A 16,790-nucleotide genomic window follows, 5' to 3' on the forward strand; every position below is an offset into this window, starting at 1 on the left:
AAAATAATAATTCAGCCTTATCTCTTTGGCATCATAACGTCTCGTTGAAGGTTCAGAATTTTCAAAATTACGGTCACCTTTGGGCTAAAGAGTAAATAGTAGCCTATTTTGAACGCTATTAATATTGTCTAATTCTTTTTTGCTGCCATTTATAAATTCTCCTATTTTCTTTGGATTTTGTCGATGTTTCTAGGGATACTGGTGGGCATTTGAAGGTATTGACATGTATAAATGTCGCTTGATGAGAACGTCACATAGATTGATGTACAACAATTCTTCGAAATTACATCGTGGTCATTAGAACCATTTTTTCCTTCTCCCAATATAAATATCATATCTGTACTACATTAGCCATAAACTCTCAGTAGCCTTTATGCTCTGATTTACTTTTAAAAAGGATTAAGAAAACTGAATTGACATATCATAGAGAGAATATGCTAAAGTTTTTTTCTGATAAATCTCTCTCTCTCTCTCTCTCTCTCTCTCTCTCTCTCTCTCTCTCTCTCTCTCTCTCTCTCTCTCTCTCTCTCTCTCTTGATGTACTGTAACATGAAAGGCCGAAACGTAACATAATAACAAAGAAAAGAGATGTCATAGTACAGGTAGGTCAGATGAGAACAGAGAAAGTTATGTTGAAACGTGCTTGATGTTAATATGTATAGAGTAATAAAATTTTATTAATTGTATATTTAATGAAATACGTATGCAGTTTTGTTATAGGTATCTATAATTAATACTAATATTTTAAATGTTACTTGTATTCAAACATCTTGTTTGCTCTGTTTTTTTTTTTTCTTTACTTATAGCCATTTTATTTCTGTAAAATCTTGTCATACAATCACTCGGGTGCCAGTCTCATACTGTCATGAATATCGTTAACTCCATTGACCATTGAGCTGGTACGATACAGTCTTGGAAAAGAAAAAAAAAAACAATAAAAGAAACAAGGCTGTTTAAAAAAAGTTTAAAGTTCTAGGAAAGCATAAAGAAATAGCAACCCTACCTCCCTTCAGTCTATGAGGTTCCACAAGAATATTTACAACACTAAAGTTGAGTATACTACACTGAGGATGGTGGAAAGTTTACAATTACCGACAATCACGGTTCATGATGTCCTCATGCTGCGGGTTTCGAATTACAATGTATCTCTGGTGACCATTTCAGGAAGCACACTAAAGGAATCCTTGTAGTCAAGTGTACAAGGACAATAGCCTTGCTGATAAGCAGGCATCTTTTCTCATAGCTGTAATATGAAGCGTTTATATTGATCTGAGATTTCAGAATAAATAAAATCGTAGACCAAGTTGTAGTTCCTTTCCAGTTTAGTATAACTAATATTAGGATGTTTCGTTTTAATGTCATCATCGCAACAAAACACATATGCGATGATTCATTTGATGGTAGGCCGCACCTGCAGGAGTCAACTTGAAAGCTGCCCCTCCCACGCATAACGAGAAATGTTACCAGTTTTACTCATATTGTACTTTTATTGTCCAGAACATTGATATCCACAATGAAACACGAAACTAGTGTGATTAAGTTTGAGAAATTTCTTGCAAACGACATCTGAGAGAGACTTGCGGTAAATTGAGCTAAACCATGAGATGGGAAATTGGAGTCAAATTTCCGCATGAAACAGGGATCAGATGAACGTAAGCCGTAATTGTCAAAAGAAATCTGCACTTTTGGGTTGCAGGTAATACTCACGGTACTCATGATTGTTCTGTGTCAGGTTAAAGGTAAAAATGGCAGCGGTTGTAATTGCAATAATTAATTTGTAATTGCTCTTTAGCAACTTTACCAAAAGTAAGGGGTGCCCACTCACCTTTGTTTACCTTTTCGGGAGGAGCGGGTTAGACAGTTAATTCAACTAGTGACAGCAGGTTGATTGACCTTGTGCCTTTTTAATTTAGTGAGAATTTGGTAGTAGCCGTGAGGAAAGAGGACATCATGTCTGCTACATTACCTGCGGAGCCGACAATACCTTTAGATACGGGAAAGAAAACTTCCTCGAGACGACAATGGAGTGTACAAGGTGGTTATCCATAAACTGGTTTGGCCTCTCGTCCAAATTATGGTAGCTAGCTAAAGTTAAAACTATTTTAGCGTATGCACCAGGTCTAAATTTATGAAATATTATTACAAGGAGTAAGCTGTTGAAATAAGCTACCCTGTATGTGGGGCCAGGTAGGCCTAAATTTAATCTGGTGAGGCTTAACTTAGGCATTAGGCAAGAGGTTGGCTTGAGAGGGAAGGGAGGTGCTAATTTTAACTTCTCACTAAGTTTTAGTTTCTCGCTAAACGTGATTTTTATGCAGTTTGTACCATTGTTGTTGGTTTTCATGCATTTTCAACTATTGTTCTATAAGCCACACTTCACTTTTCCCTTTCCTGACTGGGCCCCTTATCCTATAGGCTATTCAACAATTTTAGGGGGAGGAGTGACTCCAGTGTTAAACGTGGGTTTTGGGTGGAGGTAAAAGTGATAATCAGTGAATTACACTAACAAGAGAATGGTAAAAGATGTATAAATCACAAGATAATCAGTCATCAAAATCCATAGTTCTCATGGATAGGCTTAAACCATAACAGCCGACAAACAGATGTTAAAGAATGAGAATATGACAAAGTCACATTAAGCTTCCATAGCAGGGGACATTTAAATTTCCAAGTGAGCAAATTTAAACTCTATTCAACCTGACTAACAGGCTGTATAGGCTACCTACTCGGGCATTAAGAACTGTACAATATACAGTAAAATACCGAGAAGCATCGTAACCTAACCTAACCGAGTGCTGCAGGCTTGAGCTGACCTGGAGCTCTGTAATTTATTTCCCCTTTAATTTAACTACCCTTAAACACAACATTAATGTTGGTTATGTAGATTTAATTGGTCTTTAGTTTCTAAGTAGACTGTTTTGTTAAGTATAAATAAAGCAGCCAAGAATTCTTAACACAAAGCTTGGGCTGCCAGCCAGTTTATACAAATCACGGTTAGGCTGGTGGATGATGTTTACAAATTTATTGTATAAAGTGATTTTTATGTGACAGTCAAATTTTTTCATGTCCAGTATATAAAAGTGATGTGTTGATTGTCAAAGTGAAATTGCAATCAGTCAAGTTATTAGTGGTTGAATGGCATAAAACTTTTAAGGCCAGAATTGTTTTGCATTTCTTTGTTTCACAAAAAATGTTCTTTAAGACTTTTGAAATTTCACCTTTTCTTTTAAAACTTTAAATAAATATGATTTCATCATTTCCATTTCCTTATTTCTTCCTAAAAGGTGTAGTTAGAAATATTTAGGGATTCCTCATATACACATAACACCATGACACCAAGTCTATAACTGAATTTAGCAAGCCTGGAGAGGAAGGAAACCTTGGTGAAACCTGAAAATATCCGGGAGCTTTATTGTGAAAACGTGTGAAAATTTTATTTGGTAGGTAAAGAGTTACCTGACTGAATATTACGTCATAATAGAAAAGCATCGCACAAGCACTACTGTGTTGCTGATGCATGGCATGGCGAACTCTTCTCAAACACCCTTGAAACAACATCAGTAGAGTTAAAATATGTTTGGAAACTTTTTACTTTTATCAGCAAATATATAACTAATAATTCACGTATCCTTTGTGTAACATGATGAAACATTAAAATTATTATCATTCGACCATTTATAACACAGTATTAAAGTCTGTTGGTGAGGCTCAAAGTACTTGTAGTTTATTAACCGTGTACAAGCCTAGCTCTCTAAAATCTTCATTGGTCTAGTGTAAAGTAGCATTGTAATGCAAATTTTAATAGAGTACTGTATATGGATTGAATGCATAGGTCTTTTTAAAAAATAAAGGTTCAAATATGGTGACTGGATTAAACGTAGCCTAGCTTAATTCCAAGGTAGGCCTGGGATTAGTATGTAGGCTAGGCTGAAAAGAGTATGGAGTAATGGACAAAATAGTTGGAATTAGGCTAACAGAGGTTTATATACAGTATACAGATTAGATATTAGGTTAAATAACCTTGTAACCCAGCCATAGCCAAGTGTGGCTGCAAGTGTTGTAGTAAATGATTAAAAACTTTGGTAATACTGTGATACTTTAAATTTCCACAAAGACGGAGTAGAACACTGTATTTATGGATGGGATAGCACGGCTAGGGGATTTCTCGGTTACAGTTTGATGTGAACAACATCAAGCAAAGTGCCCATTTTCCACTTGAAAAGTATTGTTGTCACAAACATTCATATGACATTCAACATTAAGCACGAAATAACCAAGATACCACGACCAGAAGGAATAATGTGTCTTCATTTATTTAATGAGTCACTTCTTTAGTGGAAATGTGCAGAGAGAAGTTCAGTCTCTTTCTAGCCTATATTTTTTATCACCTTGTTTTCAACAAGATTTTATTTGAAAGCAACATTTTGCCTCCTTTCTTATAGGTGGCCCAAGAGGTTTACTGCGGAGAATGCGAAGTCAGCTAGCAGAAGATGGATGTCCAGAATCTCAGTTAGTGATGGGACGAACTTTATTACAGCAGTTGGGAGATGGTTGGTTTTATTGATTTTAGTTATTAATTTCTTTAAGTTCCAGTCAAGAAAGTATGGATTTACAGGCAGTCCCCGGTTATTGGTGGACTCGGTTATCGGCGATCCAGTTTTGCCGGGCTTGTCCAACGATGAAAATGGGCAATTTTTTTGCCAGAAAATCGCCAATTTTCGCCTATTGGTGCTGTTACAAACCTAACAGAGGCACCAGTAACAAAAATTGGTGCTTTTTAGCGCTGATAAGCCCTAAATGGAACCATTTCACTGGGTGACACAGGTCTTCCCCCAGAAATAGATTTTTCCTTTGTCAAAATCCCTTTTTTGGTTATCGACGATATTCAGTTATCATCACACCGTCAGAACGGAACTCCCGCCGATAACCGGGGACTGCCAGTATAGATAAGTAAAATTTGAGAGTCTTGCTACATATTTATTTTTATTCAGATTATATGATGTGTAAATTTAGTTGCTCATATGCAACATAATAATTTGGTTATTTGATGATTTAGAAAATGCTACTACCGCAGTATCTTGAAACTGCTTTTATTAAAGAGTTTTTTGTTCAGGATTAATTTTTTGAGAAGTTTCAAAACTTAAATTTTAAGGGGAAGTATAAGCTTTTTCATTTTGAGAACAATGAGGATCAAAAGTATTTGAAGGTCTTTAACTATTCAGTTGTCCAACAGATGCAGAAACTGAGGATGAAGATGCAAGATTAGCTGTGTTCTGGCTCAACCAATCGTCCCTGCAGGGTAATAAAGAAGCCACAGAACTTCTACAGGATTGCCTTAATAAAAATATTGGTAAGTCATAGTTTACATTGAAATGGCAAGTTGTTTGGCACAGCTAAGCTCCTGTATTTTATTTCTTTAGATTAATGGAGTCTTGGTAACTGGAACTTTGTATAACTGATGATAGTATAGCTTTCTGTAAGCTAACAATAGTGTTAGGAGGATATTGAGTTCAGTAATTACTCCTAGCAAAAATATCCAGTTATTAAATATAATTGTGAAAGTGACAGTTATAAGAGTTGAATGTTTAAGATCTTTGTTGTTTTATTTTTTCAGGGATATGTGAGCATAATTACAAAGAAATTAGAGAGTGCCTTGCGATGGATCTGCAAGAAAAATTGGCAAGAAGAGCAGCTCATTTACTCTTCTGTAGGTATGTAAATTTCATATTCATTGCAAATGTTGATAAGTTTCTGTTTGCTTCAACAAAAGAGTCGTAGGGCATCCTTGAATTTTTTTAGGTGAAAGTGGTTTTAATAAAACAATAAAACAATTCATGCTTAATTTGGTAAAAAGTTTGAGTGCCCCTATTGAATTTTCAAATGGAAAAGGAAAGGTAATGTAAGCCTCATAAAAACCTGAATTAACATTGAAGCAAGAATTATCCAGAGGTTGATGAGAGTTAGTCTTTTGAAGATTTTTAGAGAGATGAGAAAGGCAGATCAAGGTAATTTTGCAAGACTGGAAGCCATAGGAAAGGAAATGTTGAAACAGGTCTTTAGGTTTACATTACTACAGCTGTACAATAGGGTATAAGTGTTGAATTAATTTTGTAAATTGTTTAGTTAATACTTTATTTCCTTTTGAAGTTTGGCACTTTCATAGATAGTGTTGTAGAAAAAAGTGGAAAACAGATTTAAGTGGATGAGTACAGTAATAAAACTGGAACATGATTCATATGAGTTCTAGTAAAATTTGTGAACATTATCTGTCTTTTAGGATATCTCATTAGATAGCCTTACACTTTGTATTAAAGTATGACTTTGTACATTAAAAAATTGAAATTCATCTTTAGGTAATGAAAGATTATTCTCTCTCAGTAATGTTAAAGCCAAATTGACTTTCACCTTCCATACTTAGTATGAGGATTCTATCTTTTTAGAGAGGTAGACAGTCTTGTGCGAATTAAGAATTTTAACTTGGATAGGAATATCAATCCGGATACCAAAAAGAGGTGCTTTTGTATCCTGTATTTGTGTTTACATTACCATATTCACTTGTGGTGCTCATCCTATTCTTGTGTGGTTCAAGGTCCCTTCTGTGGTCTTAGTTCTTTTTTTGACCACTTGGGACCTGTGTTGTAATTTTTTTTTTTTTCTGTCCTATGAGTTTAAGGATAAACAGTCTGTTCTTGTTCATTACCTCAAATACTGTAGATGAAGTTCCTCACAAGAAAGGGTTTTTGATAGTTTCAGTGAGTCTTTCTACCAATTTCCTTGCAATCTGGTGTAGGCTCAATTTCTTCCTTTGCCTAAATCACATGGTTGTCACTCAATGTCTGCATGAAAAATCCCATTTTGGCTGAAGTGTTTGACAGAAAGCAAAGGATCGATGAGCTTGACATGCATCATTTCTTATTCCTGAAGTTGGTCTTTGCACATAGCTGCAACCTCTTTCATTTTTTTTACTATATCTCTGTTTATATTCTCTTTCTTCCATCTGACTTTCTACCTTCTCCTAACAATTGTTTCGTAATGCAACTCTGAGGTTTTCCTCCTGTTATACCTTTCAAACCTTTTTACGGTCAGTTTCCGTTTCAGCGCTGAATGACCTCATAGGTACCAGTGCTTGGCCTCTGGCTTGAATTCTGTATACAATTCTATTCGTATGGAGGTGTAGACTCCAGTGGTATTTGCCTATGTTTTTGTAAAAACTGCTGATTACTTAGCTCCTAAGTCATCTGTTATATTTTGGTTCTTTTGCACTTGTTGGAGAAATAGTAATGTTACTCCATGAGGTTAACATGGTTGTGACAGTTCTAGCATTGCTGATTACACATGGTTTCAGTCTTTCATTAGTTCCTCATTGGACGGGTTGGTATTGTTCTCGGTTAGCACTCTGCTGGACCCACGGTCTATTCTCTGACCAGCCAATGAAGAATTAGAGAAATTTATTTCTGGTGATAGAAATTCATTTCTCATTATAATATGATTCGGATTCCACAATAATCTGTAGGTCCCATTGCTGGGTAACCAATTGGTTCTTAGCCACGTAAAATGAATCTAATCCTTTGGGCCAGCCCTAAGAGAGCTGTTAATCAGCTCAGTTGTCTGGTTAAACTAAGGTATACTTTTTTTCAGTCTTTCATTTAGACAAAACATCTGAATGCTTATGCTGAAAGTAATCATTTGGTCCCTAGTTTGCATGTTTTTGGCTCTTTAACCCTTATGGATGGGCATGATCATGTAAGGAACTATATCAGGTTTTGAGCAAATGCCGGGCTAATTCTTATGAGTATTAATAATGCACGCCATACGGCTTAGGTGAATTTAACGGGAAAAATGTTCATATCATTTCAGTGGTCCATAAATGACATATGGCAGCTGTAGTAGCTCAGTACAGGAGAGAGGTGGATCAGTGTGCCTTGAGATTTCCTGGAGGAATGTACTGCCTCTCCCTAGCCCCAGGACGTCTTTTTATTTATTTGCTCCTAAATACACCCAGGGATTGCTGTTGATTTTAGTTCTTATCTTTTATGATAGTAGTTTAGCTAGAATTGTAATTTTGCAAAGTAATGTGCAAAGAAATATTTGAAAAAACATGTATACACTACCTCACAAAGAGTTACTGCATCTCCCCATTTCAATAAGTCTCATAAATATTTTACATTAAATATACTCAGAATTTGTGACTGATTTTAGTTCTTATCTGTTATGATATTGTGAGTGCTGTGATTATAATTTTACAAAATAAAGTAAAATAAATTATTAGAAAAAACATGTATAACTTGGTAAAATTAGCATATTTTTATGAGTGTCTTGGAAAAGATGCCCCACACAGGGTTGTAAATATTCACTTTCAGCTTCCCATGGAAGGTACAGAAATATCTTCTAGAATTTTTTGTAACACCATGTGCATATGCATATCTTCCTCTTTCCATTGTTGTGTTTTTTCTTAAATTGGCCAACCTTAAAGTTTGCCCGGTCGGGGGTGTGCTTAATACTGTATATATTTAGCCCGTCCTGTAAGGGTTAAAGGGTATTGGTGTAATACTCTTTGTTCAGTTTCCATTGGCATTCAGAATAATCTAGATGCTAGGCAAGAAGTTCATGTGAAATATGATTTTGTGATATAAATTGTTTTTTTAATATTATCCAACAAATGCTGGTCATTACCAGTATGGTTGAAGTGATTGTAGTGGTATCATGGTATCTCATGTTGGGGAATGATTTAAATAAAGATTTCTGTTAGCTTATCTAAATTATTTTTATTCATTAATGTAATGGCGTATATATTTTTCAAAGTTTCTTCTCTCATTACAATTACACAGAATAATTTCTTGCTTCAGTGCCATAGATCTCATATGTAAATGTTTGAATGAAACATGAATTATTTTGAAAAATGATCCCAGTCAAATGAGTCTTGAGAGAAACATATGGCATATTGCTTGTAGTAGCAGCAGTGATTACCCTTGTCACAGAGGCCAGGCAAGATTTTGATGAGATACAACACTTTTGATTCAGCTTTTATTAAGAAAGAAAATGTGATATCCAGTCCTTTTTGGTGTCATGGTCATTTTCCAGTAATGCTATTTTTTATTTTCAGTTTGAGTGATGGGAATGATTTTATAAATAGTGCCACCCTGAGCACCAAAATTCACAACTTGGTTAGTGGCAAAGAGGATTCTTCAGAGTTCATTGAGGTAATAATTTTATTGTACATAATCTATAATTTATTACTCAAGTGTTGTCAAATACTGTACCATAATTGATAAAGTTATCATGAAATTGTTTTAAGAAAGTAGGAAAACTGTATTAGAGAAACTTAATGATGATAATATTGTATGCATTGTGTAATCTTGTATACTGTGTTGTGTTTATATATATATATATATATATATATATATATATATATATATATATATATATATATATATATATATATATATATATATATATATATATATATATATATATATATATATATATATATATATATATATATATATATATATATATATATATATATATATAGATTATAAATCCTCTTATTATGGAAAGAGAAACCCACAAGATTCTTGTGTATAACTTGTTTACTGATAAATATTTACATATTACTTTGATCTCGAGTTATACACAAGAATCTTGTGGGTTTCTCTTTCCATCTTCAGAAGAAAACTGAAAGAAGTTTTTGTTTAGTTAATCCTCTTATTTATGTGCCTAAACCTGAATGCCTTCTTAGGCAATCCTGAGGTTGATTAGTAAGCATTTTGGGTATTTTATTCAGGTAAACATGAATATAAGAATGTAAAAAATCAAAGTTAAGCAAAACTGCTCTTAAAGTAGTTTCCTCACTGGTTTCTTACGCTAATAAGATATCAGGTGAATCCAGTAATCTCGTTTTCCCATTGGTCTTTAAAGCTAGCTAGAAGCATTGTATTTTTCTTTTGAGCCAGTGTAAACCACAAGTAATTGGAAACTCAGGTTGGGAAACAACGTAGTTATCGGTGCTTCAACAATTTCTTGCAGTGTTATTTATCGTTAAGAAAATTGGAGGGTCCCAGTCTTGAATGCAGTTTCTTTGATAATACACTCATTACTTTGAATTAGCATTTCCTGCAGTAGCAGTCATTTCCAGAATTGTCCAGAAAGAAAAAATATCTCCCTTTCCGCTACTGGAGGATGCACTGGGATCGGTTAGTTCTCCTGGTCATACTCTGTCTCTTGTTTGAATATCTGTAATCTTGTTCCCCAGAAAATTTTACAATAGTCTTCATCATCATAATTTTGAATCATTTATTCTACCTGAACTATAATCTGCATTATTGTCTTGTGTTGATAATTTAGTGGTGATAATTAATTACCTGTGATTTGTGTAACTTTGTGTGTGCTTACTCCACCTTGAACACTTACTACAAGTACCTTACCTGATGGCAAATCTATAAGTATGGAGTTTATTTGAACAGCTGTCTGTTCTACTGACAGTTGTGAAATGTTTTGGTCATATTTTTAGTTATATAAGTACATTGTGATTATTATTTTCTTGAATCATGATTTTCTTTGGTGAGATGGTTTGTGCTAGCCTTTATTACTTTTTATGAATGACTTGCCAGCCTAGTTATGTCCATTACTCATAGGATTTGTTGATGCTTATGTTGTAATTAACCTAAAAGGATTCTGTTTATTTTTAATGTATTGGAAGGCAAAGCTAGATTTGTGTTGTGGTTGCTTTTAAACATTACAATTACTGTATCACAGTTACAATGTTATTATAATTGTTGTCTGTAACATTGGTTTTTTTGTGCCTGGGCTTAGCAGTGTTACTGAAATATTTTGGTTTCATTAACTACTTATGGTATTTAGTAGTGTAATACATATGCAGATGTGTATTTAATTCTGTCATATTTGTAAATTCCTATATACCTCAACATGGATATATTGGATTCCCAGGTAGGCAGCACTAGTCCTCTGTAGAGTAGTCCTGAATATATTATCTTTTGGAATTGCACAACAGTTATTGGGGAAAGGTTGAAAGTATGTAGTTGAAAACGCTAGTCCTGAGTGGACCACAAAATATTTTCAGTAATTAAAAGAGACTGGAAGTGTATATGTAGCCTTAAGGAAAATTAGTTTCAAAGTTTCAAAGATTTGTTTCATCAGAATTGTTGATGTATGGCCAGTTGCTGGATGCTAACCTAATTTTACGTTTATTGTAATGCACAAAACAGATGTTTTATTTGAATACTTTGAATTTTTTTTACTTTCCCAACAGGAAACCACAAATACTGAAGATGGCTGTAACCTTGAGAAGCGTTATGGAGGTGAACGGCTTACGGAAGATCACTTGGTATCTTCATCAGTTTTGTATTGTGAGGGTCGTGTTCCACCTCTTCACTACTACATAACTCCCATGGAAACTCAGCAACAGTCCCAGTTGCAAAAACTTTTATATTTACCACATAGATTAATTGTAGAAATTTACAAAAGCTGTTTACACTTTTTGGGTGTTGTGTTAACAAATTTTTTTATGCGAACCTTGAACTTAAATAGTCCTTTAAACATGATAGCAGTGTTAAGTTTCATGTCTGCCTTGGTAGTACTTGTAGGAACAATGAAGGTTAATGATGTTCTCCCAGTTGCTGTTGCTTGTGTTGCACTGATAGTCATGATGTCGTCATCTGCACACATGCTGCTCGTCAGAAAACGTTTTGATTCTTTCCGTATGTGGTCAGTAGTCTTTTCTCACTATTGTCCTGATCTCAATGTAGCACAAATAGAAAATAAGTTTAAATCAAGATGTTGGAAACCTTATGCTATCACATTTGTAGCTCTTGTGTTTTATTTAGGTGCTGTGCCACTCACTTCATCAAACCTACTTGTTAATTTTTTGCCAGCACTTTATCTGTTTACAGTACTAACTTTTTTTCTTGTACCCGAAGAGCTGAATGTATGGCAGTTTGTTTCTCTTTTTATTCACCTGTTAGCTATTGCTCCAGAGATGTGTAAAAGGCTTAGCACTTGGCTGCTTCCCATTGTAACCGGGACTGGGCTAGAGGAAGTCTTTGCTACTCATCATATTTATGTATGGCATACAATAAAACTGAATTTAGGTTTTGCATCTGTCATACATTTAATATGGTGTTCTTGTTGTGCAGCTGTTGTTTTGAAGCATGGCTTAGCATTTCTGCTCCCTCATTTGATAGGTCTAATGTGGTGCCACCTAGCAGTCATGGCAACTCAGTTTGTTACATTACCAAGTAACCTGGTAATCCCAGTTGCCACATGGTCAGTTCTAGTCATGCTACCATTTTTCACTCCTTTTATTCTAACTGCAATTCCAGGGTTGCTTATTGCTAGTCTTTGTTTGCATATAGGTTTTGAGCTTTACACAGCTGTTTTGATTCTCATTTTATGCGTAGGTTTAACTTTAATTCTTAAAAAGTGGTGGCCTAGTTTAATACTCTTGAGTAAGGTAGTTATAGGATGTGGTGTTCTGATGTTTGTTTTTCAGTCCAGTATGATGCAAAGGATACCTTCACTGCAGCATTCAAATTTACTTTGGGAAAATTACAAGAATGTATGCTGGCCTTCTAAAGATACAGGTGCTGCCACTGCTCACAGGTGTTTACCTCTACAAGGGACATTTGTTAAATGGCAAGGTTCTGTTACTCAAGTTGAAATTGTAAGCATATGGAACTTACCACAAAAAGTCTTAAACTTAGTACCTGAAGTAATTGAAAAGCCTCTAAGGTGTTATGTAGGTAAACGACTAAATCCTTGTCCAGGTAAAACTCCGTCCAGTCACAATGACCATTGCCATGTGATTCAAAGTGCTCTGGGTTCAGACACTTGTGTACTAGATAACTGGAATGAATATACATTTGAAATCACTTTAGCAATGAGTTCATCTTCATCATCTTGGAAATTTGGTGCTAGTACATCTTTAATAAAGATTATTGCTGATAATGATTACCATGAATTTGCGCTAGGATTGCAGATGGGAGACGAGGTAGAATTTATTGGAGCTCTTGCAGAAAATGTGGGTTCTCTCAATCCTAAGCTTCTCTTGTCATCAATCTCATGTGTTAATTGTAAACTGAAATTGAAATCAGCTAGTAAACAGGTAGTAGAGTCACATTTAGACATCTGGCGTGTTCCTCCATTTATATTCAATTTCTTGATGGGTCCAATACTAACAGTATAGAGTTCATGTTTGTATTCACATTGCTTTATTGAAAATAGAGCTGAAGCTAGATTTTTAACATCCACGTTCCCATATTATGAACTTAGTAGTTCCAAATATACTAGTTTCTTTGTTTAACCTTGGTAGCAGTGGAATGCTATATGCAGTGTACTAAACTTAACAGTAAACGAATTAATGAATTTCATTTCCACTTACTAATACAGTAATTATCAACAAAAAACAATGCTACCTAATTTTAGTTGAGCTCATGCACACCTCCATATGCAGCCATTTTAATCTACATAATGAGATTAGTGTATATTTTTAGTGATAAATGGATGGTTTTGTCACTGCAGTTCATTTCAGAATTTGCTGTCATTAAGCTTGAAAATCTTGCAAGTATGTGAGCTGATTGATCCAGTCAGGTTAGAATTTAGTATTGTGCGAAGTTCAGGTATAGTAATTCATCATGACTGACAGATAAAATACTTAATTTAGCCCTCTCCTTTAATTTTAAAATCTCTTAGCCAACAGACTGATCTATCACTGAAGTTTTTTGTTTGTGCATGGTTAGTAAACAGTACAAATACAGTAAAAGGTGATATAGTTAATGAATTGGTGGATGGTGATTGCATCTACCTATTGGTTGAGTAAATTTGCAAAAAGCAAAAGACTTGCCTTTTCAGCACCTACAGGTGATATGAAATAGCATTAGATATTTTTGGGCGATACATCAAGTATACTTTTTTTATTATTCATGTATTGGAAACCAGATGATACAGTAAACCCCCCATATTCGCGGATTTCTCTGTGGAACGCAACTACCCATTATTTGCGGAAAATTCGCTCATTCGCGGCATTTTTCTCTGAGAAATATTCACTAATTACTGTATTTTCATATTTTCATGACTAAATGCACTTTTTGTGATAGAACTATTAAAATACTAAGGTATACACATTTCTAGAGTTTTTTTTTTATTTAATCTATCAGAATAGGCAGTTCTAAGTGTTTTTATAGGGGTTTTAAGCATTTGCAGATTTTAGCTATATGTTGGGGGGCGCGGGTTGCGGTACGCATCCCCCGTGAATACCGGAGGTTTACTGTATATGATTGTTTATTAGTAGTCTGGAAGTTGAGGACTTCGAATATAGTACTACAGTATTTAGTATTCATTATGCTGTATTATTCTGGTTGCTGTGATAGAATTGGCAGTAATTAGGAACCCAGTTCTTATTAGTGCCCAGATCTGATCCCGTACTTTTTAAGAAATAATTGTGAAATAAATTAATAATGCTTCAAGATGTTACACATGTGTAACATGAAAATAAATAATGCTTGTCTTGGCGCATTAGGTGAAGGCTGCTCTTGGATTCAGGAACCTATATTAGAGTAAATTTGTAAAGAAAAAAGGTCGGCAAGTGTGACTGGCTTGGTTTGGTACGTTGTTAGGATAGAGGGAAATTATCAGGTTACAGAAAACTAATGATACTGCATCGTGGATTTCTTTTTGATAGTTATCGAACCATACTAGCAGATTTTACCTTAGAAGTTATTTTACTACCTTAGGAACTTGGAATTGTGTTTGTTCATTTTGCATATCATAATTCCAGCTTAATCTACAACTCAAGTGATAAATGAAATGGAGACATGGATTGAAGTACTGGAATTAAATGGTATACTCAGTAACACAATTAGGGACCAAACTTCTTGTTATATCAATTGTAGATTATCTCAAAGTACTTGGTAGTTTTCAGAAGCTATGTCAAATTAAACTTTGCATAACAATTTTTTTTCCCTGTAAGTAATTTATGTTTACTAAATTAAAGAAGCTCTTGGACAAAGTGATTATAATGGTCACTAGTACAACTATTTTTTCATGACCAGTTGTTAAACAATCTGGAAATTATAAGCTTGTAAATATAATTCTAAATCTAGCTACCTAAGCAAAATTCAAAGCTGATAGTTACTATAGTGTGATAAAGTTTGTATAGCACTGTATTTTTATTTGTCATGTGTAATGGTAGGCAGATGGTTGTAGCACTAAAAAATTGATGTACAAAGACTCTAAAACATGACTTTTAATAAATACTACAATAGCTGTATGCAAATGCCTATGTTTTATATATCTACATTGTTTTATAGGAATGTTGAAGTCTTATTAGACTTGGTGATTTTTTAAATAAATCTGGCATTTTAAAACTTTAGTAACAGTATTCAGATTTCACTGTAAGTATTACTTAAATTTGAACAGTATTTTACTTTAACCTAACAGTGTTCTGTGTAGTTGAAAAGTCCCATAACAACATTACGTGACAAAACCACGTATTTTATTTACAGAATTTCTGTGAACTTGATCACAGATCACATTCTGCAGTGATCAGGATTACAGAAGTTTATCAATCAAAATACAAGGTTTTATCATGTTAAATAGTTTCTATGGGCCTTTTTAAGTTCATTGTTAAAAGTTGTGTGTAGCATTCCTTCAGTCCCTAGTTGCACCTGCTTTTCAGCCATTTACTTTACCTCCATTCTACTTCTTTTTTCAATCTTTCTGTCCAATCACTTCTACTACCCTCTTTTCACGGTCTTAAACACTGAATGGTTGGAAGTGCCCCTGTGCTTGGCTTTATAGCCTAATTTTCATAAACAATAAACCAATCCCTTCTCATCTTTTAAAGCTAGCCAACTATATGAAAATTTTACAAACATCGTAATGAGATTATCACTTTGCTGGTAACTATCTGTAAGTATTAACATATTTTGTTTTTTTCCTTTGTATTTTTCTCTTAACCCACTGTGTAGCAAGTATTTGAGGATTTTTCTGTAAATTCAGTTTGTCATTCTTACTGTATTACTCAATATTGTGTTTCTCATAACAACCCCATCAATTATATATATCTCCATGATCCCTACTTTTGCAGGGTGCTAGTGACAGTGCACTCCACTTGCTAAGCTTTTAGGGCATCACTCAAGGTTGTTCAACTGATATTAGCAGGTGCTCGCCATCGTTCGTGTTTGCTAGTACTGTACACATATAACATTAATATAATAGATATTCTGGGTAGTTAATCTTTAAATTCCTCTTCAGTGCATAAAAGATACAAGTTAAAAACATTTCCTTACAAGTTAAGCATTTTAGATGTTATTTGGTGTTAACTGCTCTTGATGGCTAGTGTTTGACCATGTAGTTAATTTCATATATTGTTTTTGAGGCAATGTTGGGTCTGTCATATGTTTAGGTTTTCATAATAGCATACTGTAGTTCTGTCTACACTTGTTGATTGTTCCCGTGAGGTTACAGACCATCATCCACTTGGAGTCATTGAAGTTTGGTAACAAGATAGTTCTAGCTACAAGAGAGAGAGAGGAGTGCCTTATTGTCAGCAGGACATGTCTGTGCTTTGCTGAACTATATCACTGTAGCTGTTGTGGAAGCTTTTTTTTTTTTTGTTAATGACTTTGGTATGTAATGTGACTGTAATTTTGATTATGAACCAAGAGTGATGATATATGATTCTTCTTGTTTAAAGGTGGATCAGCATCTTTGACATACCGTGTGTGCTAGGTTTATGTCAGCCTTTGATGTTGACCCTCATAGTCTTTGTTTTG

General features: G+C 34.4%; 1 protein-coding gene across 2 annotated transcripts; it reads left to right on the forward strand.

Moving 5' to 3' along the window:
* The first annotated feature begins 1,610 nt into the window (after nt 1-1,610).
* On the forward strand, nt 1,611-15,289 carry wfs1 (wolframin ER transmembrane glycoprotein wfs1). 2 transcript variants are annotated; one of them, XM_067116474.1, is made up of 6 exons: nt 1,611-1,696; nt 4,443-4,550; nt 5,234-5,350; nt 5,615-5,711; nt 9,104-9,200; nt 11,270-15,289. In XM_067116474.1, the coding sequence occupies exons 2-6, from the start codon at nt 4,469-4,471 to the stop codon at nt 13,199-13,201; spliced, it is 2,325 nt and encodes a 774-aa protein (XP_066972575.1). In that variant the 5' UTR covers nt 1,611-1,696; nt 4,443-4,468; the 3' UTR covers nt 13,202-15,289. The 2 variants fall into 2 exon arrangements, with proteins under 2 accessions (XP_066972575.1, XP_066972574.1); XM_067116473.1 differs by lacking the exon at nt 1,611-1,696 and adding an exon at nt 1,803-2,035.
* The last annotated feature ends 1,501 nt before the right edge of the window (nt 15,290-16,790 follow it).

The sequence above is a fragment of the Macrobrachium rosenbergii genome, chromosome 14 (genome assembly GCF_040412425.1).
Source record: "Macrobrachium rosenbergii isolate ZJJX-2024 chromosome 14, ASM4041242v1, whole genome shotgun sequence".
NCBI lineage: Eukaryota > Metazoa > Arthropoda > Malacostraca > Decapoda > Palaemonidae > Macrobrachium > Macrobrachium rosenbergii.

Coding starts and splice junctions, on each gene's coding strand:
- wfs1 (XM_067116473.1), top strand. CDS start 1,951: ATGTCTGCTACATTACCTGCGGAGCCGACAATACCTTTAGATACGGGA. Junction 5,712..9,103: donor GCTCATTTACTCTTCTGTAG/GTATGTAAATTT, acceptor TTTTATTTTCAG/TTTGAGTGATGGGAATGATT. Junction 9,201..11,269: donor ATTCTTCAGAGTTCATTGAG/GTAATAATTTTA, acceptor CTTTCCCAACAG/GAAACCACAAATACTGAAGA.